At 45.1% G+C, this 24843-nt stretch overlaps 1 protein-coding gene across 3 annotated transcripts in view; it reads right to left on the reverse strand.

The window, feature by feature from the left end:
- The window catches only part of pdzrn3b (PDZ domain containing RING finger 3b), a 98353-nt gene that overhangs the window by 16547 nt on the left and 56963 nt on the right, over window positions 1-24843 (reverse strand). Inside the window, exon 1 of one of the 3 annotated variants that reach the window (XM_008281352.1) lies at window positions 5528-5692. The exons of the other annotated variants lie outside the window; for them this stretch is intronic. Within the exon in view, the coding sequence (XP_008279574.1) occupies window positions 5528-5596 (69 nt within the window). The 5' untranslated portion in view covers window positions 5597-5692. Of the gene's footprint in view, window positions 1-5527; window positions 5693-24843 lie in introns of those variants that run through there. 3 annotated transcript variants of the gene reach the window in all.

The raw sequence follows: 24843 nt of genomic DNA on the forward strand, positions 1-24843 counted from the left end.
CTGACAATCCCAGCTGCCTCTCTCGGCCCGTCCCGCCGTATTGTCGGGATCTTGTTACGTCTCTGTTTTCCCTGTGATCCTCTCTGTCATTTGCTTTGGACTGACAGTAAGTACACGGGATGCTGTGAGTGCTCCCCTGTGGCAGCCAGCCACCTGCTCCAGTGTTTAACAGATGTGACGGCACACCAGGGCCGATCTTAGCCGTTATTAAAAACACACAGTGTCAGGCTCCAGCGGCTGCGATCGGCGCTGGTGATCCCTGCTTTGTGTCTGTACGCCGTCTGTGTCAAGCCTCATTACGGAGGCTGAGGCCGAGCAGGCCGAGCTGCAATCTCGGCGAGTTCACCCCCTTTTCTTTAATTTTTTATTTTTTTTGTAGGAACTTGCTTTGATGACTGGGGGAGGTCTTTGACAGCGGGACACGGGGGCAGACGACTGCCCGCATGAAGAACTGTCTTGTACAAATATTTCCATATCATTTTTTTCTGTCTGCCTGGTCCAGAGGATGTCACACTGAGACCATCTGGCGCTATGACAACTTGGCTTCTTGAGCCGAGCGTGACATCTTTGCAGCGTTGAATCACAAATATGGCTAATTAGGCAGTGTCACTTGGAAAGCTTCGGATAGGAAATGTTTCAGCGGGCTCATTTGTAAACTTCCATTGCTCAGCAGATCAATCGCTTTTGAGATGCTGTTCGTCTGCAGAGAACAGACGACGGAGGAAAAAAAAAAATCGACGAAGATACAGACGGAGAGAGAGAGAGAGAGAACTAAAGAAAGCAAAAGGATTTAGCAGACAAACAATAGTCCAGATCAGTTCAGCATGGATCAGAGCCTCAATAGTCGGCTTGTGCTGAGGCTCTAATTAAGCTCTGGGTCTTCTATGAACCGCAGCACGGCGCCACAGCCATTATAGAGTGCCTCTGGAGAGATTAAGAGCCCTAGGACTGTCAAACAGAGTTTCCAAGGCCTCTACCTTAAATTCCCTGACAAAAGCAACTGAGCTTACATCTCCGCATGGCGCTTACCTTTAGCTTTGAAGACGGGGCCGAGAGGTTCAGCGCTGTCAGAAGGGTCAAGTTTAAAAGGGAGCGCTGAGCTCGCCGCAGCTCGGGCCTTTAATGATCATAACAAAAACGGAAAACACTTATCTAAAACGCCGTGTTGGCTGCGGCGGGTAATAGACCCTAACAATGTTTGATCTCTGGTGCGGCTCTATTGACACTCAGCGCTGTAAACAAAAAATTTGCAGCACCTTCGAGACGGTAATGTATGCAGATAGCAAAGCCCTCGATGAATTCTACCCAAACAGAAAGTTACCAAGTCAAGTGAGTGTAACTAATCCCCAAAAAAATGCCTCCAGGTAAAAAAATAAATAAAAAATGATGCGCAGTCTGTTGACTTTTACGAAACCATATTTTTCATGCTTCCAACATGGGAGTTCGAGCGAAGGTGTTTAATGAACTGGAAAGATTTCAAGTGCTCATGGATTATTAACTCCTCAGAGAGATGATGAGGAGAGCAGGCGCCGTGCCAGGCTCTTCGATCAGGAGGATCTGCCTGTATTATCAGTGAGGAGAAGGGAAAAAACAAAAAAGAAATTTCCCAGAATCCTCTCAGAGGTACAAGGTTTTACTCACGCACATTTCATTCATCACCATCGACTGTACCAGCCGCCAGGAGGAACATGCAACACACACAAAACAATGCTCTACACATTCATTTAGCTGAATGGTTTAGGTCTGAGTGTCATGACTAGACACCTTGTGGTTGCCTAATTGAGAATAAAGGGTTGGTGGGCAATGAGCTTGTAGCCATGAGTTCAGATCTGTCATCTCAGTCTGACAACAGAGCTGTTGAGGCATGATGCAGATAAAATATTCAGAGAATTCAATGCATTTAACTGACTGTGAATAAAACATGAAAATGAGAAGGTGGAAAAATGAAGCTACCAACTCCATGCACTTTGCCTTTAAGATTTAACCTGATATTTTAGCACCTGCTGCTCAGCACAGAAATCCCTCGTAGTCTGCTGAGGAAGTTTTCCCTGAGACAACATTAATCCACTGACTGAATCATTGAATCAATATTGAAGCAGCCCGAATCATTTTTTCTCTGACAGTCTCCGTTTTTCAGACTGTTTTCTGAGAGCTCATCATCTCTGACAGTCGTAATTCTCGGCTTGTTTGACAGATTCTATCCCTGGTTCACCTCCGCAGTAAAGATGTGGCAGCGGCAATAAACTTGTTTTTAGTGAATTTATTTCCTCAGCAAAAGGAAGTCGCGCAAGTCTTCAGAAACTCCGGACGGTTAAACGGGACCGACAAAACACCTGCTGTTCTGGAGCACGCAGTAGACTGAAAAAAAACACTCACTAGCCGGAGATACAAGTGTGGAAGACTGTGTTATGACAGGGCTCTAACTGTCTCGTCCCAGAATATAAGATGAACTACATGCTTTCAAAAATGAATTCCAGAAAAAGATATGTTACTTCCTAGAGCCCGACTGATACTGGACTTTTTGGGGCTGATACCAGTTTCAAGGAGTTTTAAGAACGTCTACTCCAGATATACTAGCGGATATTTTTTATATCCATGTTGGAGCTTTCCTGAAAAGAGAAAATGATAAGGTCTTTCCAACAACGTATTACACAAACTAGTCAGCAACCTAACATGAAGACACCGATTGACTCCGCACCACCATCTGTTTAGCTGTGATGGGTACTCTGCTACATGTGCTGCAGACAGTGCTGATACAGCTGCAAGAAAACCATTTCAAGCATCTTTTTCTACATTATGTTCTCAACATTTCAGCCAATTGGCCTGGCTTATTCGGTATCTCTTACACATAGACTTTCAGGATACATGTATTCATAACATGAATCTGATAGATCCATCTCAGATTGTTCACAATAGCTGCTAAGTCCTTTCGAAAACCTGCTGCAGTCCGCCCAATCAGGCCAAATAAGATTAAACTTAACTAACTTGTAGTAGAAGTTTAAGGCCATTGATTCACCTTCGAGTAGGACACGTGTAATGATTAAACAACACAAAGGGTGTCAGTGCGTCTGCTCCGTAATGTGTAATATGTGACGGATTGACAGAACAACTCATTATTCTAACTCAGCTTGCGAAGTCTGGCTGAATTAAACTTCTACCGAACTCCTACTTCTATTATTCCATGAAATCCCATCGCGTCGTGCATCATTCCAGGTGACAAGTTATCCGTTCTACAGCTCTGCCTGACGTTGCCAACAACAGACGCTGAAGCTCGACATATTCTAGTTATTTGATTCCAGAGCATTTTGTTGCTTTCTCTGCTTTATGAGAACATAAATAAAACGTCTCTGGGTTTTTGGTCCGTTGGTAAGACAATACAGCGCGTTTTAAAGACATACTCTTGGATGTAGACGTGGACTAGTTTCACCGTTTCCAGATATTTGAATGAAAATACAGCCGTAAAGAAGATGTTTTTCAAGCTTGCTAAAAGAAAACATCCAGGGGAAATATAAAAAGAAAGCCAAGACTCGACTCTTCTAAGTATAACTCATATTTTACAATGTAATGCAGTCTCACAGTGCACCAGAAGCTTTATATCTGCTGTGACACGAGGCAGCTGATTGGCTGGTTTGAGAGCAGCGACGTGACAAATGAGCCGTAATGTTAAACCCTGCTCACTGACTTTCTTTTCTATAGTCCTACAGATGGATTAAACTGATGACTGCTGTAAGAGAGAAGTTGTCGAACACGGCTGGCAACTGACAGGCGAGTCGACCCTGTGAGCAAAGAGAACAAAAGAACTGACAGACACCATATTTTTGCTGTTTTTTTCCCGTTGGGGGTTGAGAAGTGGAAGGCTTCCTGACCCCAATATTAGCAACCGTAATCAATTTATGATGCCCCTGCACAACCAACCAAAAACCCTTTTCTTAGTCTTCTTTTCTTGAACAGACTTGATCAAAGCCAAACTATTTGGAGGCACAATGTCAGACTCCCCCTGTTATCTTCCCTGGGAGCTGTTTTTTTTAAAGGGGAGAATAATGAGGGAGATCCACAGAGAGCTTGATCATTACATTCATTTAAACCAGCCACAAGCCACCCGGCACCCCGCGCAGTAAATGGAGATGTAATTTGGTGTGATAGGAGGATAACTCTTGGCTGGGGTCCATTATGGATGAAAAGATGGAGGGAAAAAAAAAAAGAGAAACAGATTCGAGCGTGTTACAGAAACCGGTCCTCAAAGACGTCTGTCAGACTGGTACAGTGTGTGCTGTCAGACGGGTCAGTGTTTTCACTCATTAGACCGGACTGGCACTTGAATCCAAACACTCACAGATGAAAAAAAAAAAAAAAAGAAGGCAAGAACAGCGCTCTGAGTGTGTTGTCTCAATCAAAGCTGACACCGCAGCAAAAGAACAGAGGATGGCAACATGCTGGAGGTTTTTTATTCTGGAGCGCCTGCCATGTCACTCACAAAAAGCAAATGATACGATTCCTCCGCTGAAGGAGTACATCCAGCTAGATTTCATTCTGACTTCAATATGAATATATCTTCCACAGCACGCAATGATTGATGATTTTTGGGAGCAGAGTTGGAGAAGGTGGGTTCATACTGAGTTCATCTGAGGGCACGGAAAGGAAGGTAGAAGATTCACTAGTCGGAACTCTCAGGGTTTCTTTGTCACAGAAATCCAACATCTAAAGTTACACTCCACTTTAAATATCAAGATTGAAACCAAATTTTAGCCATTAAAATGTCCTTTTTCAGAGTTTTTCAACAGTCTAAGCTTAAGTTTGTTGCTTCTTTTGTCAAATGAGTGGCCAGAACAGTCACAAACTTAATAAATATGTGATTTACAACGACGTAACCAGCATGTCTTTATGTTTTTGAGAGTAAGTTTTTGCTCCTTTGCTTAATCGTTAAATTGTTTCAGCACATAATGCACTCGAGAAGCCACTTTAAACTGTAAAAAAAAAAGAAAAGCTGTTCTGGTTTCTCGTGTTAAAACACTCTCCCTGTGTGTTAATGATGCATCTACAACATGCCTCCTCTATTTTCTTTGCCGGGAAGAAAATGTGCCAAACAAGCACCGGAGTGTTAAATATAAACTTTAGTAAAAGTCAAACAGGGGTTAAAAGCTTGGAAAAGCTCTGAGTCAGCATTCAGTCGACAATGAGGAGGTGGGCAGCGATCGGCACACACTAGCAGACGCATTGAGGGAGCTGTCACCTCTTCATCACCCCCTCCTTTAAAGCGCAGCCCGCCACCTCCAGCTGACCCCTGCGGCCAGAGTTCAGGCTGCTCAGCTGCGAGAGCTCCGGCCGGCCAAAGACTCCACTCCACTTTGCTCTGCTCGCACTCAGCCGGTGACCCCCCCAGAGACAAACTGAGCAGCACTTCTACAAGTCTGTGAAACACTAACATGGGCTGCAAATTGCAAAAAAAAAAATAAAAACCTAAAAGCAACCTTAAAAACTCCCCCGTCCCCTTCGCCCTAGGCTCAAGGAAGCTTGGAAGTGACAGTACCTGGCAGACTTCATAGAGTAGTTTATATTGCTCCTCAGGCTTCTGCAGGGTACAGAGGCTGCATCCCATGGTGGAGGAGATCACAACATCCAGGCTCTTCCCTTCAGCCACTCACACAGGAAGAGAGAAGAAGCAGATATCTTTTTTTTTTTCTTTCTTTCCCCCTCCCTCCGTCCGTCCGCCGTGTCTTGCTTCCACAGCCGCACTTTGGCTGACAGGATTGACTTCCCCCCAGCTTGTGGCTGTATCTCTCCGCTCAGCCTCGATCCCTCTCACACTACTGCCCCCCTCTTTCCTCCTCTCGCCTCACATGCTCCCTCCCTCTCCGTCGCTCTCCAGCCCTCTGCTGAGGTTTTTTTGGAGGCCGGTGCCAGAGCTAAGCTTTATACACCCCCCCTCCCTCGTTTCCCTTCATGTTTATTAAGCAGCCGCTCATTGATTATTCATGAAGGGGGGGGCTTCCTCGTGAATGGGGTTTTTACCAAACAGGGTGACATCAAGCTAGATGAAGTCTTCTTAATTAATAAGCATCATTAGACCCATTGTGTAGAAACGAGCCCGGTGACGGAACGGCTTTTTATTCCCTGACAAGACAAATATGCTTCTTTCAAGCCTATTTGTTACCACTTAGAGACTTTTTAATTGAAAATTCAAAGAAAGGCATCATCTGTGACAGCGCTTTAAGGGCTACATATTTGTGATTTATACGCCCAGAGTTGTGCTCGGCAGCTGCACACCAGCTTTCTGTGTCCCGGTTAAATTAGCACTTGGTGACCTCTGCTATACTAATCCAACAAGAGACGCCGAGCATTCTTTCCTCATGTATTTCTCTCCCGAATACACAGGCCCGAAGCCAGTGAAAACAAATAAAGCAGATAAATATTTATGCTGGCCCTCTCCAGCGCAGCCAGACAAACTTTACCCAGCGGAGCAGCCAGTGATATACAGTTCTCTGGGTCCTTCACGGTGTCCGGCAGCAGGGATGGCTCCATAAGCCAGAACTGGCATCTGTCCTGCTGTTTGCTCTTGCGCCATGCAAGCCGAGATAAACGTCCATCAGGGGCAGCGATGAACGCTTTTGGTTGTAATCTGCTAGTTTGCAGGCTTCAGAGATGGAAATCTTTATATTTTCTACAGGTAGACGTGATGTGACGAAGTGGTGAAGTTACCGCATGCTGTCTTTGTTCGCCTCTTTACAATTTAATCCCGCTGTCAGTGTGAAAGGATTGCTTCAATTAAGTCCGCGGTGCTAAGCCACATACCTGGATAGATTTCATGGCAGGAGGAGGAGGGAAATGGTGATGTGGGAGAAACCCTGAATGCTGGCGATAGTGGTATTTCCTCCTGCCAGATGTGTCCTCTGATCCCTATCTATCAGCACTTCCACAGCTCCAGCGCTGCACCCAGACAGTCGCATTATTAGTTTCCAGTCAAATGTCAAGCAAATTTTCATGTAAATTTACTTTCAAATGCCACGGTAAGGAAAACGTGAAGCCTAAAAATCAAGCTGAATCATATCTGTATTTTAATGTCAACCTGTATTTTGTCATTTATAAAAGAAAGACAAAAACATCAGAGCGACTGTGTCTGCAGCATTTTCAAAAGGTGTTCATATTTTTTGTACAACAAACACCGCTACATTATTTTTGTCAAATGGCATCATTTATGTATTCCAGCAGCCTCAAGCAAACTTTCATTCTTTCCAATTTTATCAATTTTTTTTTCCCCATTTCTATTCAGCTTCCCTAATTTCCAATTTACATAAGAACACTCGGAGGGGATTTTGGTTAATAAGATTTCACTTTTCCATTTAATCTCTATGTTTGTATTCCATTCCAACTGCAACAAAGCTTTTCTTCAAATAAGTTTTTTTTTTTAAATTTTCCCACACAACCTCAACACTGGACAAACTTAAAAAAAAGATCTTAAAACAAGATCCTTGAGGCGGCAGAAGTGATGCAGACAAAAAAGTAGCCTCGGGCAATCTGTGAAGGTATCTGAGCGAATTTAACAATCACTCATTATTACTGTGGGCTTTGCTTGTCTGGGGTGCTATAGGCTCAAACTTTCATCCAGCGTAGCATGAAAACTAATTCTACGCTCACATTAGCCGTACCGCAGCGCCCGGGGCTGGGATCAGTGGAGAGTTTTTAGCCGGCGCTCTTGCCCGGTTAATCTTTCTTTCACACTGAGATTATCCCATTCAGAAAAAGTCAAAACGGAGACAGCAGCCCTGATATGATCAACCGCGCTAAAGGTTACGGCAGCCGTAGCAGAAAGAAAAACTGTGCATATTAATAAACGATCAGCGGCGGTGAAATATAGAACAGGGAAGTCAACCGAGGACCTGTTTCTACTGCAGCCAGCAGGTGAAGCGTCTGCACACTGTCTGACAAGTGTTGGGAGATTTAATTTTGCTGATGCTGATTAAATTTCTTGCCCTCTCCGGCGACAGAACCTCTCTATTTCGTCCCCGCTGTGGTTTTGATCCGCGGGCTCGGCGGAAAGACACACAAGCTTATTCATTACTGGCCCAGACGTGACACAGTATCAGAGGGTCCCATCTCAGCAGGAGTGAGACCAAACAATAATAATGTCATGCGGTCTGTTATAATAAACATCAACATTTGGGTGTTTTTTTTTTATGGAGACAAGAGGGGCCGGAGGTTAACACATCCCCTCCCAATTACCGCCGTGGTGCTTTCATAGCGTGTGGGTCCCGAGCATTTGATCTACGCTCAGTTGAATCATTCATATTCATGGAGGTTTCCTGTCGTCGTCCCACTGGGCCCAGTTTAAGAGTCATGACTGGAGCCACGGTGGGATCAGGTGGTGATCGCTGCAGCGTACGACATCCCCGTGTGGTTTAGAACTCCATAATGCATCATCTTCCCTCCCTCTGGGCTGCTTTATTCCCCTCACATAACTTCAGAGATGGACAATTTCACCTAAAGCAAAAACCGACAGTTACCACCAGGACGGTGAGTAATTCCTGTTTTAATTATTTCCCTGAGAAGCAGCTTCACATTTGAGAAGCTACAACCAGAAACTGTTGGTCATTTTTAATTAATGAAAAGGCCTAAATAATTGAAGGAATAGTTTGAAAACCTTTGAATTATAGTCCCTTGCCTTGAGTGGCGATCCACCTGCCAGACTCTCTAAAGCTCATAATTAATGGGCTGTACCTCATTTTTAAAAAATATGTCCAAAAACCAAAGCTTAAACACAATTTACCAATTAAGGAACCCAACTGGTGGCAAACCAACAGAGACTCCAAAGAGCTAAAGATCAAGATTGTTTTCTTTAATATTAGTTTTTTTGAACAGATTATTATTCAACCCCCTCGCTGCTGTCAGTCCATATGATGCAGAACCACTGAAATGCATGTAACCCGACTGCAGCGTTTCACTGTGCCACATGGCAAAAGGCCAGGCCATTTATCTCTCAGTCATCAGAGCGGAGAAAGGATTTTAAAAAGGTGGACTTACGAGGGCGTGGAGACAAAGTCTGAGGAAGGTGACGACGTGGCAACATGCAAAGAAACTGGACACTGATGGCTGAGAGTGATAACTTGAGGCAAAAGCACGATGTCCAGGTCCGCTAATACGACTCTAATGCACCGTCCAGACGGCAGGATGAGGCGAGCAGAGAGGGAGGAGGGGCGGGAGATGAAGAGCGATAGAGTGACAGGGAAAACTAAATTGGCCACATATTGTAAAGCCATGAGGAGAGCTGCCCAGTGTGGCTTGTCTGTTGTGTAGAGGAACAGCGGAGGCCGAATTCACGTCACCTCATGTCACGTTAGTCGAGGTCAGAAGACTTTCCGCTGTCCTTAACTGTTATACTTTCGTGGTGAGAAACCACGAATGCTGACTAGCATAAACAAGACGATGCTTAAATTTTCCCTTTTCCAACATCGGTGGTGACTCTTCAGGACATGGGAGGTGGGATGCTACTGGAAGCAAAGGGGGCCACTTTGTAAAGGGCATGGATGTGAATCCAAGACAAACAAAACAGGGACCCAGTCATAAAAGTGCTGCTTTAAAATGGCAGAAGTGGTTAAAAATGCCAAAGTGTGCCTTTATTAGTCCATTAAAAAAGCATTTTTCTGATAATCCATCATAACTGCAGTTGTTATTAAGCTGTCAGCAAATGGATTTCTGTTTAATGGCTTGCGGCCCCCCTACAGAGGGGAGAAGACCTGGTAGAAGCGAGCTTGTAGAATGTGTGTGTGGCCATAAACATGAATGGATTAAATCGAATTCCACTCATTTTTACACACAAAGATTAGTTTACAGAATATGATTAGTACTAGTCAGCCAGTAAAACCAACTTTAAAATGTCATCAGTAGCTTTGGATAACCTGGAGGGGTAATCTTTACGAGGCATTTTCTAGGTGTTGGATGCTCTTTTGTTGCCATCCAGTTGTGTTGTGAGAAAAGAAAATTGTCCTCTTGAGGAGACAAAAACAGCAGGTAAAGGGATTTTCACAATCTGGTAACACAAGAATTGCTCTTAATGCTCAGTACTAAGCATTATTATTTATGCTTAACTAACCTATAATAAGGCATTTGCTTCAAACTAATAAACAAAGGATGCCTTATTAGAGAGGAGTAGCAAGCAAAGTTTGTGTGCATGCAAAATCAAACGCTGAATTGAACATAAATGAAACGTAATTTTAAAGAATTCAACATTCAACAGGTTTGGTCTCTGATAGACGGCGATTAAAGGACTTCTATTGAGCTGATTTTTGGCTACAGCTTAGTCCCCCTTCTATTTGGCTGCGTCTTGAGCCCTCATATCAGCCCTGTAATCTGCAGAGGATATGAGAGGAGACGGGAGCTGTAATGCCACCGTGTTAATGGAGACGCCAGATGACCAGACAGGAGCGGCAAAAAGGGAGCTGGAGCTAACACGGGGGGGGACGTCAAAAGAAGGTGCGAAGAAGACAGAAAACACAAGACAGACAGAAACCCACAGAGGGGCGGAAAACGGGGCAGAAACTGAAAGTAAATGTGTGGAGGAGTTTAATGAGTCTCCAGTTCCTCTCAACTGTACCACTGGGGCCTGAGCATTGGGAGGATCAGTGTGTGTGTGGGTGCGGGATAGACTGTGTGTGTGTGTATCCACCACCTCTGAAACACTGGGCTGTGCATAATTTATCAGACAGCTGTCAGCTTTGTACTCCTATTTACTTCTCGAGCCAGATCCCGTGCCAACAGGGACCCCAGCCAGCAGGAATGACAGTCTCCGAAACAATTTAATTGGAGACTCAAACAACTAATAATGCCATCACTATCTCTTCACTGTAATTACTGAAGTACGAGGGGGGACGTTAACAAGACTGATATCCTAAAACGCTACGATAACGCCCCTGTCACACGCCCGTATGTGACAGTCGATATTTTCTTTTTCCCCTTTGTTCAGCTCCCCCAAAGGCTGTTTCCCCCATTATCAACAGCCTGATAGCAAAAATGTACATAATTTCCTCGAGGCTGTATGAAATCACCTTCTCCTTTCAAAGCTTGGAAAAACAGCTTCGGGCGTTTGTTGTAGTGCAGCCGCTGAGGTGGTTTACACAAACATTACGGCACAAAAAGCAATTATCAGTTTTTGGAGTGTGTTCACCAGAGTGGGACCTGTGTCCCTCTGCCAGCGTCTGGAAAGATTCATCACTTTTCTAAAGAAACTTTTGTCGCGTTTTCAAACATCACACACAAAAGAGGATAAAGTTCTGGCTTTCGAAACGTGCAAGTGTGAGTGCCAAGTGGTGTGGATAAGGTGGATTTAAATTAAATGGTCTTGGTGCAGACAAACTCGCCCCTGCAGTGAATCTCTTGGTTTGACTTTCCTGCAACCTGCCACCACCTATGAGAGGCCTGTATTTAGCGCCATAATGAGGCCAGTAAAATTACCACCTAACCTTTGCTACTATAAAAACGTCTCCGCTGCCGTGCGATGACGAGGTATAACAAAATGCTATTTGCGCGCTAATTATCCAAATGCCACGACATTCCTGCAGAAGGTAACTCACGGCGCTTGTCAACACAGTTATTAGGCGGGATATTAAAAGGAGTTCATATTTCATCCCCTCTCCTGTACGGCGAGCGGGGGCTTCATGATGATGTGACTGGGCTCTAAGGCTCCCTGTAGGCCTCTGCCAACTCCGCAGTCCGCACAGGGTTCCTGTCACCAGCTAATTCCCCGAGCCTTCATCACTCCTGGCTGTTCCAGCATGTTGGCAGCCAAAGTCACCAACAAAAGCCTCCAGCTACACTGGGTGCAGAGTGAGAAAGCGTGGGTGCACACAGTGCTCATACAGTAGGCAGAGCCGGGGGGCCTGCGAGGAGGAAACAAAAAAGCTCAGGACTGAGATTCAAAAGCGACAGTCAGATAACTAGGACAAAAGATGTCGCAGGTTTTCCGTATGAGTTTAACAGCCCTTTTAAAGACCACTTTACAACGTTAGAGCTGTATTTGAGAGTTTCTCCAAAGACACATTAAAGATGGGGTTCAGGAAGTAGAGAGGGTCATCCATTATTTTCAGGTTGGCAGTTCGGTCGCTGGCTTTCCTCTGCTCTGTGCCACTGTGTCCTGAAGACACGGAGCCCTAATTGCTACCGGTGGTAAGGTCGGTGTCTCGCATGGGTGGTGAGAGGCAAATTGTAGAGCCCTTTGCATTAAAGCTACAGAAATTACAGCTACAGTTCATTTAAGTTACCGAGAACCTTAACAACTCAACTAAGAACCTTAACAACTCGACTGGAAGTGTTTCAGCCAGATTACGGCAAATGACAGGAAGAGACTGGAGGGTCAGAGCTGATATTAATATGAATGACTATTACAAGGGAGGGTTACAATATGATTAGTCACATCTGGGTGATGACTGGTGTCTTGACACCGTTTGGAACTTTGCCATCCAACACTTGTTCTGCTTTTAATACAACCAGAACTACCTACAGCAACACAGGAACGGAGTACTATAAAGCCAGGAAGCTACACTAACATGGATGAAACAGCCCAGTCCTGTGGTTACATGGGAGTCAAACCTGCACCGTGGTCCACACATCACCAAGGAAACAGGATGAGGGACAAACAGGAGCATCTTCAGTTGCTAACATGCAACATGAAGGGCCAAGCTCCGAGATGGTGCAAACGTTGTATGGCGGGTAAGCGATGTGTTTACATTTTGGGTCAGTATATAAAAAAGGTACAAACAGACAAATACATTGTTTGGAGGTGAATCTGTAACATTCCCTCCATGGTGCTTTTCTGTGACCTCAGGCAAGAGGTTCTTCTTTGGATTTCAGATGTACTGACATTTTTTCATTATTTTATACTTTGTCTGTATTCATTTGCCATGTGGTAAATGCAGAATTTTACACTGCACGGCACAAAAGGTTTGGAAGCTAAAGGTTGGCTGTGAGGAGTTTCCATGTTCTCGCTGTGCCTGTGTGGGTTCCTTTATGGGTGCTCTGGCTTCATCCCACAGTCCTAAGACACGCGTCGGTGGCTCTAAATGGCTCGTAGGTGTGATTGTGAGCATGCATGGTCGTTTGTCTCGGTGTTGCCCTGTGATGGTCTGGTAACCTGTCCAGGCTGAACTCTTGCCTAATATCAGCTGGGAAAGGCTCCAACCCAACTATGATCCATTAAAGTCAGTAGAGCTGATGGATGGACGGATTACAGCATTTGGGTCTTTTAGTTCTTACAGCTGCTTCCAGTTTCCACTGAATGACGTCCTATCCCCATGTGCTTACAACACCTTTGCTTCAGCGGTCACCATTGGTGTCACTTCCTACACTGAAAAAGAAGCCTGCGACGTAGACTACAACATTCTTGTAATTTACTAAGGCAGATTTTTTTAGAGCAGAAAAGAAAATAAGTGAAAGCGGAAGTAACAGCAGACCCCTTGACAATGTGAGCATGCTACGGTAAATTTGGTTTGCTGTAGTGGAAAGAGGAGAATCCGTCAACCTGTTTGAGTGAGAGGTTCCAGAGAGTGAGTTATAGCCTTTAGCCTAATCCCATTACATTACGGCGCTCTTCCAAATGAAAAGCTCTGAGCGAGAGCTGAGGTCATTGAGCGGTAAGTGACTGACATGTTGGCTGACATCACTCAAACGTCTCAATGGCCAGACGGACAGCCGAGTTTAACTGCCCCGGGCCTGCTGTGATAAATGAGTGCCCTGCCCTGGAGGGGGAAATATTACGTTTTACACACATTCCCGTCTTTAGCACTCCTCAGGAAATTGGATGAAATTGCTAGTGATGCTAACTGGATGTCCTGACCAGTCAGTAAATCTCTTTACTACCTGACCCCCGGCCCATTAGCCAGGCCGAGGCAGTGACCCCAAAGGCCTTACGGGCAGCGGAGACCGATTCGCAGCCTCCCTGGTGCTTTCGCTGAACCAGTGAGCAATTTCAAAGAGAGACGTCCACTCCTCTTCAGATGTGTCAGGCTGCACTGGCCGCCAGATGACACATCCTAAACATCGCTTTGACTGATGGTTAGTGCTTCATATGTGGTTGAATAAACATATAAAAGGGTAATGCACAGGCAGCATGGAAGAGCTTTGAGCCATTTCACAGATGCATTTCTGGGCTTTTCAGTACTAGAATATATTTCTGATGCCATGCAAACATAGTGAGGTAAATCCAAATATGAGAAGCCTATAATAACTGCTGATATTTTACTGTCTCTTTAACCATTCTTGATATTTTAAGATGTGTGAAATGACAAGTTGTACACCGAATACCATCATTAAGTGAGAAATCCCACAAGGTACCCAAGACAATCTGGTTTGATGATGAAGGTTGACCTTTCGGATTAGATGAACTACAAGATTTCTTTTTTTTCCAGTCGCAGGCGCTTTGAAAGTTAAAATGTCTTGGAGCTACACATTTGATACGGTGAATTTGACTTATCTGTCCTTGCTCTTTATCCTTTATCCTATCCACACACAGCCTCAGGGTTTAAAAGATTACAAATTACAAGACTGAAGTGTTGTGATTTTGGGGGAAAAAAAAAAAAAAAAGGTTGTAAAGCTCAGCCTGCAACTGATTTCAAATTAAAGTAATTTAAATTAAATTTGGAAAAGAAAAGGTTTTCAGACTGTGACATGCAAGATGAGCAAGGTTAGGCTTTTCAACACGATGTTTCATTAGCCAAACAACCTTTCTCACTGCAAATATGCTACAAAAAACCGAACTGATAAAAAAAAAAGCACTGCGACGACTAGCTTGAGTGCTGCAGGATCCTCAGTCACTGATTATGCAGTCATGAGTGGCCTGTAATGAATTACATTTTCCCAATAAACGTCTCGCTAATGCTTCCCATGACGCATCTGCTCATGACAATACAAACCAGGTTTGCCCAAAGTAAATTTAATTATCAACTCCCAGGAAATCCAAATGTGTACAATGCCCTCATTACCCAAAACGGGGAGGCTTTTAACAGAGGAAAATGTTAATTTCATTAGCCCAAATGGAAAATTCATTTGTGACAGATGTCAATACATGCACTGATACGATCGTGCAAAGTGGCTCCTGGAGTGCAAATACAAGTATTTAGGGTGTCAATGTATTAATCAGCAACTGTCCTGATGCCATGCAAAGCATACACAGAGTTGTGAATTCAACTGGATCTATGAATAGTCACAGCAAAAGAGATGTGTTATTTTTATTTTCCAAATAAACAAAGCTATTAGCGCCTCAATCAGAAAATTCCGTGGATCAAAATGAAGCCTTTTTTTTTTTTGGCATGTACATTTTTGAAAATGAAAGACATTATATGCAGCAATTATGGTGATACACTTGGCTGCCAGGAAAACAGGAAAAACCCGAACGTCAATAAGAGCTGCGGCTTGAAAACATTTCATTTCTGATTCGGCCAGTGGGCTCGGTGTATTTCACATCTAACTGGGAATTGGAAAATGGCCCCAAAGTGCAGGTTTCTCTTTGATGCTCTGAGCATCATCAACCCAAATATAATTTCTTGAGCACTGTTTCCACTAAAACATCTTTAGAAGGACTGCGTTTGATTGAAAATAACACAAAACTGCAAATTCAGCCTTCCAGTCCTCCCCCCTCCTCCACACTTCTCCCTATTTACACCCCATTCCCTTCCAAATGGAAGAGAAGAAAAGAATGCTTTTAAGGAAGGCTGTAATTTCCATCTAGTTCCAACTTCATTTGCGCTGAAGTACCCTGCAAATGCTGCCTTTACGGAACACAATGCTGCGGTGATGCTAAAAGGAGCCAGTCCATTAAGGGGAGAGAGAGGAGGACATCTTCTCTCTGTTAAGACGAGCCGAGGAGCAAGCGGGGGAGAGAGGGAGAGACAAAAGAGCAACAGAGAGAGAGAGACTGGGGGTTGAAATGAAGAGAAAAGGAGGCAGCGAGGAGGAAGATGGAGAGAAGGCTGTAGTTTAATGAGGAGACAGTGGTTTTAGGAGGGAGCAAGGAGGGGGATGGTTTGATCTCTGACCCCTCAGATCCCTCGGTGCGGGTGACAAGCCTGAGTTCAGACGAGGGATTAAGGTAATCAAGGGTAGTAATGCGAACAGAGCACACATTCATGNCCCCCCCCCCCCATGCACCTTAGCCTCCTTAGTGTGCTGCCGGTACCGAGACATCATCGTTGCCTGTGGTGGTTTACTTCAGCATGACAGAAGGGGGCCACGGCAGACAGATATAGATGCATGAAATAATGCCCAAGGATAACCCCGTCCCTCCATTAATGAGATACGTAGCCTTTGTCCCACTTTACGAGGACACTCCGCAGACGGCACGTCAATCAAACTCGACAGGAGCGAGTTATCGTGAAGTGGATATTTGAGGTGGAGAAAAAAAACCTCTCGTCTCCAAATAATGAACAAAAATTGAATCTCCAAATACTATGAGAACTGATTAATCATTTTAGTCATTTAACTAGCAGAACTTCCAACTGTTTGCTGGTTCCAGCTCCTGTACCTCGCCAATTTGCTGTTTTTTTTTATAGTTTTATATTTTAATATTTCACAGTTGGTTGGAAAAAATAGCAATTAGAAGACATCAGCTTGGAGCTTGTGTCATTTTAATAGACTTATTTCACTACTTTCTAAAATTTCCTCGTCTGAACAATCGTGAAAAAATAATCAAGGTATTATTTTTAATGAGAATAATTTGTTGTAGCCCGATTATGCTTCAACTGAACAGTTTCTATTATTGATTAATGTGCTTTTTCGTACTTCCTCAGTTAATAAATTGATAGATAAAAATAAAAAATGGACCAATTATCTTGTTTTGCATGAAAAACAATCCAAAAACCAAATATATTCAAGTATCTATGATGTAGGACCGATAAAGGTTTGTCACTGTTGCTTAAAAATGAACCTCTGATTGCAAATCGAAAGTCCAGTATGCCTTACATCCACAATTAATAGCTAATACAGATGTTAAAATTGACTTAACTGTCATTTTAAAACAGTAAAAATGTATTTTTGATTGATTAAAAATGAATTCAGCAGCTCTCCATATGTTCATTTTCTTTTGATAAGATAAACTATTACAAAGGACTAATGCTGAATGTGTTCTATAAGTTGTTGTTGTTGTTTTTTTTTTTTTTAAGATTGTTTTTGGAGCTTTTTGCCTTTATTGGCTAGAGCAGTGAAGAGAGACAGGGACAGGGTCGCCGTCTTATCCGGTTGAGCTACTGTGGCGTCCAATGTGTTGAATAGGTTAGGTTGAAGAAAATGCAATGGGAAATGCAGTTAGTGTGGCCAAGAGTGACCTGACCTAGTGTTAGGAAATCAGGAAAACATGGTTTTACCACCTAAAATGGGAGCAGCATCTGAGGTTTCATATAGTTTAGATCGGGGATTTGCAAGTAACCGTCTAAAGAAACAACACATCCTTTAGAAAATCTGTCATGAATAAGACAAGGAGAGATTAAACACAGGCCCTCTTTCACTTGGTACAGTAGCAGGCAGCGGCATAACAACCTTTCTGTATCCCAGCAGATGCCCTGACAAGGCCAAGGGTGAGGAGGCACCTTAAAAAGGTTACGCTCCGTCTGCAGCCGACTGCTGGAACATGACTTCATTCCGAGGTCGGCACAATCCCCTTCAAAAACGCTGGCTCTCATCTTAACACCTACAAAGGGGACGCTTAAGTCCTCATAATGAGGATGCCACATGCCGATATCATCTTTCACAGGCTCCTGTTGGACGGAGCCTCGTTCACTGGTGCACGTCCCTGCCCTTTTTTTTTAATCACATGTTTTCAATTACTTTGCACAGAACCGACTTGTGCTGTGATTCAATAAGGACACAAAGAGGCGGGTCGGCCGGGTGGGGCGGCCCCGGCTTTGTCCCGAGAGCAGCTGAGTGACAAGGGGTGAGTTTGGGACCTCGGGGCACACGGTGGTTACTTTGTACCTGTCAGTCAAGCCGTGACACCGACAGTCTGCCGGGAGGCGAGCGAGGTGAGAGGTCTTGGACCGCGGGGCAGCCCCCCCACCAGCAGGTGACCCCCACCCGCTGCCTTGAAAAAAAATCCTCATAACAATAAGAAAGGCCGAGCAGCTGAGTGCCGAACACAACAGCTGAGTGTTGGGAAGGACTAATTTCGACGACGGCGATTAAAGAACTGCTGTTATTGTTGGCTGAGCGACTTCATGTCATTACAACGGCACTAAAAAGCATACAGTGGATAGTTCGGCGGTGTTTACAGCACAGAGCGGGGCCTTTAAAAATGTCAGATAACACCAACTCTCAAGTAAACAACAACCTTCTCTTCTGGCTGTAGTTTAAAATAGTATTGCTAAAACCATCCCTATTTGCTGTATCCAAATGCGCCGCTCGACGCCAGAGGAATGTGAGCTTTCCTTTTCACTGAAGTTCACACTCTCTCAGGCCCATCTATCTCTGTCAAAGCCGCTCACTACAAAGTACTCCCTCCTCAGTCCACCGCTGACTACTTCCTTATCTACCGCTCTCAGCCAACACGCCATCATTCAGACCGCTTCCGAGCCAGTGGACGTCCCTCGGCCGGGGGAGAGGAGGAAAAAAAAAAAAAAAAAAAAAAAGATTGATTTTTTGCAGCTGAGTGGCGGAGGTGAGGAGGTATTATGTGCCAGTCACGGCTGGCTGTGCTGCCAGCTGGAGTGAGCGGCTGCGGGCGGAAGATCACACAGGCCGGCGAGCAGCGCCAACAAAACCTAAAGCTGAATGTAAAGAAGAAATGCGAGGATGCCTTATTAAATGTTGGAGATTCTAGCTAACCAGACTGATTAGATCTCAATAGTTCATGTTAGTAAATTGTGACTGATACATATATTGTGTGTAAACCTCTATACCTTTGAATATTCAGCATACAAGGGATAAAAAACCGACAAAACCGTGAGCCAGTTGGGATTCTGATGATATTTATACGTCCACTTTGATGCTAAAAAGCTTCCACAAAATCAATTTTGGCACAGACACTGACCCAATAAAGCAAAACAGGTACTACAAGCCATTTCACTTTCAGTGCAGTTCCTTTATTAACCCCTTTAATTAAAAGGTCAGTTAAGTTAAATTCAGTCAGGGTAGACAGGAGCTGATGTTCTTTGCCCCATGTTGCCCTACCTAAAAACCTTACCAGTGAATTCTAGCCACTGTGATAGAGAAACTTTAAATTTATTGTTTGGGAGCAGCACTATCAGATAGATACTCTGTGGAGGTAAAGTGGGAGAGAAATAAGTTGGTCCTTGAGTATTTCCACTAAAAACTTGCCAGGAGGAAGAATCCTCTGATTCAGCTTTCAAGACCATGAAAGCTTTACACCCAAACCAAGTTTAATTCTTTTAGTCTAAGTACTGCAGCTCTTTATGACTGACTTTAGTGAAACAGAGACAAAGAACTTTAAGTACAACTTCATGTCAAAGTGGATAGAATGACAAGCCGGTATAACCTTCAAAGAAGCCTAAATCAAACCAAACAAACCAGAAAATATAAGATTATTGGATTTACTACCCCTCCTCCTCCTCCCCCTAGGTCCCAGTGGGGTATCATTAGCCATCCCAGGGCAATACTCCCTCCCTTTACTAAGACGGAGAACCACAGGTTGACATGGTGTCTCAGTAACGCCTCTGCTTTGATGCCGTTCGCCTCGCCGCACAGAGGCTCCTAATGGGGAAAACAGGTGAGCAGGGAAAGACATTAAAGTCGGCGGCTCAAAAGACGGATGAAGGTAAAGAAAGACGGGCAGATTTTGTTAGAAAACTGAGAGCCGAGCAGAATACGTGATTCGACCACGGAGGCTAACGGAGGCTGGAAATGAGGAGTTGCAGCAGTAATGAGATTGTTTTTGTATATTTGTGTGTGTGTGTGAGAGAAGAAGAGACGCGGTATCTGAGAGGACAGCAACAATGAAGCTAACGCACACGCCGGGCAAGACCCCAGTCGCCAAGGAAACACAACCTGTTTCTGACTGTCTCCATGACAACCTGCATCCCAAAAGTGTCAAAAGACTTTCTTCAAGGGATGGTGTCCCGTCGCTAAAGATTTTTCTCTCTCGAGGTTATCTGTCTACATCAGTCGGAATCAAAGCGCACGTTGCAAAGTACATATGTAGACAGTAAATGGAAGAATGAATGGAATTTTACACCAAACCGCTCCGTGAGCAAAGATTACATAAACTCCACCAACTCTCCGAGGTCCCACCACCCACGCCGCTCTTTCATTTGTGTAATAATCCGTGATAATCTTTTCCAATTACCCAGGGGATACTTTAAATGTTGAAATATCACCAAATGTGCCAAGACTTGTAAGCTAATTCTGATGTTTTTCCCCTCCTAAAGTGAGGCTGAAAACTGATGCTCATTGGCCTAACCCTGTCTACATCGATGTGGGGGGGGGGGGCCTGACTAAGAGTTCCAACCCTGGAGACTGATCAACCAGCTCAGCCACTCGCACAGTCACGTTACGCAACCCGAGCCAGGCCGAGAATGTGATTTACTCCATCCAGTGGACGATGTTGTTCTTGATGTGTAATGAGGGTTCAGGTGAATTTGAAGCTCTCTGTGTGCTCGCTTTGGTAATGAGATTAGTGGTTCTGATGGGAGTCGGAGGGGCTGGAGGATGGCAGAGCTGCAGATATATGGAATGTGTGTATTTCAGGGGGGTTACGTGCACGCCTGTGTTGCCAGTGCACGCTCCCGTGGGGCTGATCGGCAAGCAGCGGGGGCACAGATTAACTCCTGATTACATCACAAATCTGCCCCAAGCCGCTGTCCTTTGCCAACACATGCAACACGGAGATTTGGATTGTGGAATCCACCCGTGATGATGCACAAAAAAACACACACACAGGCGGCCGAGCACATTCGCTTACATTCCACAACCGATGGGGGGAAATAACGAACAGCTTGTCCATGCAAAACATTCTTAATAATTCAAATCCTCGCAGGGAAAGAGTGAGAGAGGTTAGGCCGCTGTGAGGTCAGCTGCCGTCCTGCAGTTCAGACCGAACACCCATCTGAGAGCGGTGATCACTTGACTTGACTCCCATTTGACTGAGAGGTTCTTGTAATCTGAGTGGGACAGAAGGAGAGCTACCTCGGGGTTACATCCACAAGGTCACAGCGTTCACGGAGAGCAGGACGGAGAGAGAAAATACATAAAACAGTGAGAGTGAACACAGTCTTCTGACCTTAGTCGTATCATCTCCCATCAACAGCATGTTTTTCTTCCCTCACAAGTTTATCTTAAAAGGTTGATCCTGTCATAACCTACCATATAGCCAGCCACCAAAGCAAAGAACTTCTTCTCTTAGAGTGAAATTTGTCAATACAGTTAACCTGAAGATGTGTAAGCTGCATATGCCCCCGCCGTGAAAATATGCTCCAAGCTTTACAGTGTGAAAGATCCGGTGGGTGATTAGTCCCCAAACACAGCTGGCCTCTTCTCCTGTTGCTGCCCGCTGAAAACCCAAAACCATCATTTATCCTCTCCGCGGTACGTGAGGAAACAGACTTCCAAAGCATCGTGCGAGCGCCGCCGTCAAATACATATTCATGTATCTCATTACAAGTAGACAGCTCGAAAAGGGAGCAGGTGGGAAATTTTTTTGAAACCCTCAGGTTTTTTTCTTTCCTAAAAATCACACGGCAGTAACGAGACATTGTTTTGCTGAAGGGATGAAGGATCAAATAAGGGCAAGGGAAGAGAACTGATTCATTAAAGAGAGCTCTGAGTGAACTTCTGAAGAGTCACATCGCCACCTACTGGTAATGTTTAAAAGTCTGTGAGTCGACGCAATGATGCTGAGCAGGCCTCACCTCCGATGCTTTTGTTCGTGCTTTCACGAGACACAAGCATCCAGCGAGCCAGAGGAGAATGAAATAGCAAAACCGGGATGCAAAAGAGGAAAAACCCAAACCTGTAGACAGACATAAAGTGAGAGTAAGAGGGAGAGTGTGGCTTTTAGCAAAGTGAGAATTTGTGGAAACAGCTTCTACAAGTGGCTTAATCCCAGAGTGCCTGCCTGCGGGGGAGGAGAAGCCACACTGGTGTTTACCTGCTAGATTCTACAGCAGCTCATCAATCTCAATGTGGGCCTCACACCGCCCGCCCCTACTCCTTCTGGCATTTCATCACTCCTCCCTCCCCTCCTTCTGTCCCCCCCCGTCAAGCACCTCTCCAACATGTGTGCATATACATGTGTGTGTTTGGATGCTTCAGGAGCCCAGCTGGTTATGTCGGCAGTGGGAGGAGAGGGAAGAGGAAAAAGAGGGAGAGAGGAGCTTAGGGAGCCGGAGCCATGGCTCCAGTCTAGCATGACTCAGTCTGGGTGCATCCATGCCCCTGGGGAAAACACACAAAACAAGTACCAAAACACACTACCCCCCCACCACCCCCTCCTCCTCCTCTCCCTCTGTAATCAGTGTGTTCAGATACTCACTTTCCCCCATTTAACAAGCATTTCCATGTCTCTTAGCCCAGCTGCTTGGTGCAGTAATAACAGCAATGACAGGAGGGCGACTGGAAAAGCATTAGTGCAGAGTCTGTTTGAGCTTCCCTGCACACAGAGAGTCAGGAAGAATGATCTCTGTGAGGCTGCTTCTCTGCTCTAGAGGCTCTGCTGTGCTGTGGACTGAAGAATGCGACGCCTAGGAGGAGGAGGAGGAGGAGGAGGAGGAGGAGAGAGAGCAGCAAACTGGACAACATGAGAGGGGCTGGAGCCTTTACAGCCCCGGGGGGGATGGCCCACCTGTTCAAACAGCCACAGCTATCCTGAGGAAATGAAAACTTCCATCTCCGCAGAGCTGTGCAGATCCTGCACACCAAATCCCTTTCACTTCCTCGCTGGCTCGCTCACTATCTTCTGTTTCCACAGCTGGCTGCAGGAGCGTCTCTCCCTGCCTATCTGCACATCTAGACCCGGCACAGAACCAAATAAAAATCCCTCAACGCATTCAGGTGGAAAATTAAAGTCTTAAATGTCAGTGTTTTCTGCACTATGTCACATATATGTCTATAAAAGTTGTGGTATGCAACCCAACTTAAAAGTGGGTCACGACTGCCTGTTCCAGTGCAACTGCAGTTATTCAGCAGCCCCCCCCCTCACACAGAAAGAACCGGCTGAACCGGCAGAGGTCGAAGTCCTGAACAGAGCGCCGTGGCGGGGTGGCGGTGAGGGGGACAGGGACAAACGTGAACTGTGACCGACCTTGGCCGAGCATTGCTCTGGTTACTGCTCACACTGAGGTGTTGGATGACTCTCAGGGTCAAGCTGGGTGCGACCCATCGGACCTCATCGTACTGTTCTCTCCATTTTTAGACGAAAACAATCGGTGGATTATGCAGACACGAAGACACAATTTGAATAGGAAGAGCAAGAAAACTGTCATTTAAGAGGGAAGCATTTTTTATGTTGTGAATGATTTGTTACTTGACTTTTATGATTCCCTGTAATAAAGCCGTTTACAAGGCTGTAGGGAAATACAGTAATTTGCTTTGTTGCTCCATTGGACAAACGGGAACGAAGTTTCTTGCACAACTTCACCCTAAAGCAAAAGCAAACGTCTCCCAGACTGTGAGTATTAACCTTGAGTCCCTGTCTCTTCCCAGCCAGTCTCCAGCCTTATCAGCAGGCGCAGACTCCTGGCGTCGGACGGGGCAGGCCGCTGCAGCCTGAAATAAACACCACCTTAACTGCACCCATCGCCATGGCAATACCCTCAGGAGGAGGCCAATGAAACACCTGACAATAGGAGAACAGCCTGCCAGCGAGTGCCATCAGCTCCTTTTTACGAGCGGCTAATGTACTCTCATGCCTCTGTCAGGGCTGTCCATTACTACCGCTGTTCACTTAGTCCTCTCACACAGACTCATCTGATGACTCATGCTACTACAGAGCAGGAGGAGGTGAAGAAGAAGAGGTGCTGTTAATGTATTCTGTCACCTCTTCACTTCACCGCAGGTTGAAAAGCCCGAACCTCCGGGGTGTCAGCGGAGGAGAGGGAGCAAACATTCACATCTCCAGCCGGTCTCTGCACGATTTGACAGCAGGAGAGACATTCAGGTTTTTCAGAGTTTCCACCAGAAACCTCAAATTACACCTTTCTGAAGAGTCATAAATCAGAGCTTGTTTGTTAAATGCTTTTGTGTCAGACATAAAACATGAGCGTGACAGGTAGGGAGAAGTGAGTCAGCTGTCTGGCAAAACGGAGAGAATGAATGTAAATGCGGGTAGAGAGTAATCTGACGAAAAATTCACAACAACCAACGGTGACATGCTCCTTTCAGTAGGACTTAACATTTTTTGACAGACAGCTTTGAAGTCAGAAACGGATCTGTGGTTGTAAGTGCACATGGAGGCCACCAGGGGTCGCTCCATCCCTCCAGTGTTTTGCAAGTCTAGGGCAAGGACAGCTGGATGGGAGTCAAGAACGGTCTTCACAGAACTGAGCCTCCATTCAGATTTAAAGGAGCATGCAGCTCCGGCAGGTCAACCTGCACTCTTTAGCAGACAACAGCTCCGGTTACATATAAAATGCATATTTTAGGAAATACTTTATGGAACTGGCACAGCTGGCACTAAAACTTGTAAATCCCCACGCATTTGTGAAAATATCTGCCAAAATATTCCTTTGTCTTGGGATTATTACCGGAGTACAACTCTAGGGCTCCTCTGGAGAACAATGCAAATGTGAAGCAAACATAGAACAATTCACTGTCAGGCTGAATTAGTATTTGAGTGTGAAATCTGCTTGTTTTGCCGAACCACACCTGAGAAGATGGAGAAACACACACACACACAGAGAAACACACAGCTCTGTGCTTAACATT

The sequence above is a fragment of the Stegastes partitus genome, unplaced genomic scaffold, assembly GCF_000690725.1.
Source record: "Stegastes partitus isolate 25-593 unplaced genomic scaffold, Stegastes_partitus-1.0.2 Scaffold231, whole genome shotgun sequence".
In the NCBI taxonomy this organism is placed as follows: domain Eukaryota; kingdom Metazoa; phylum Chordata; class Actinopteri; family Pomacentridae; genus Stegastes; species Stegastes partitus.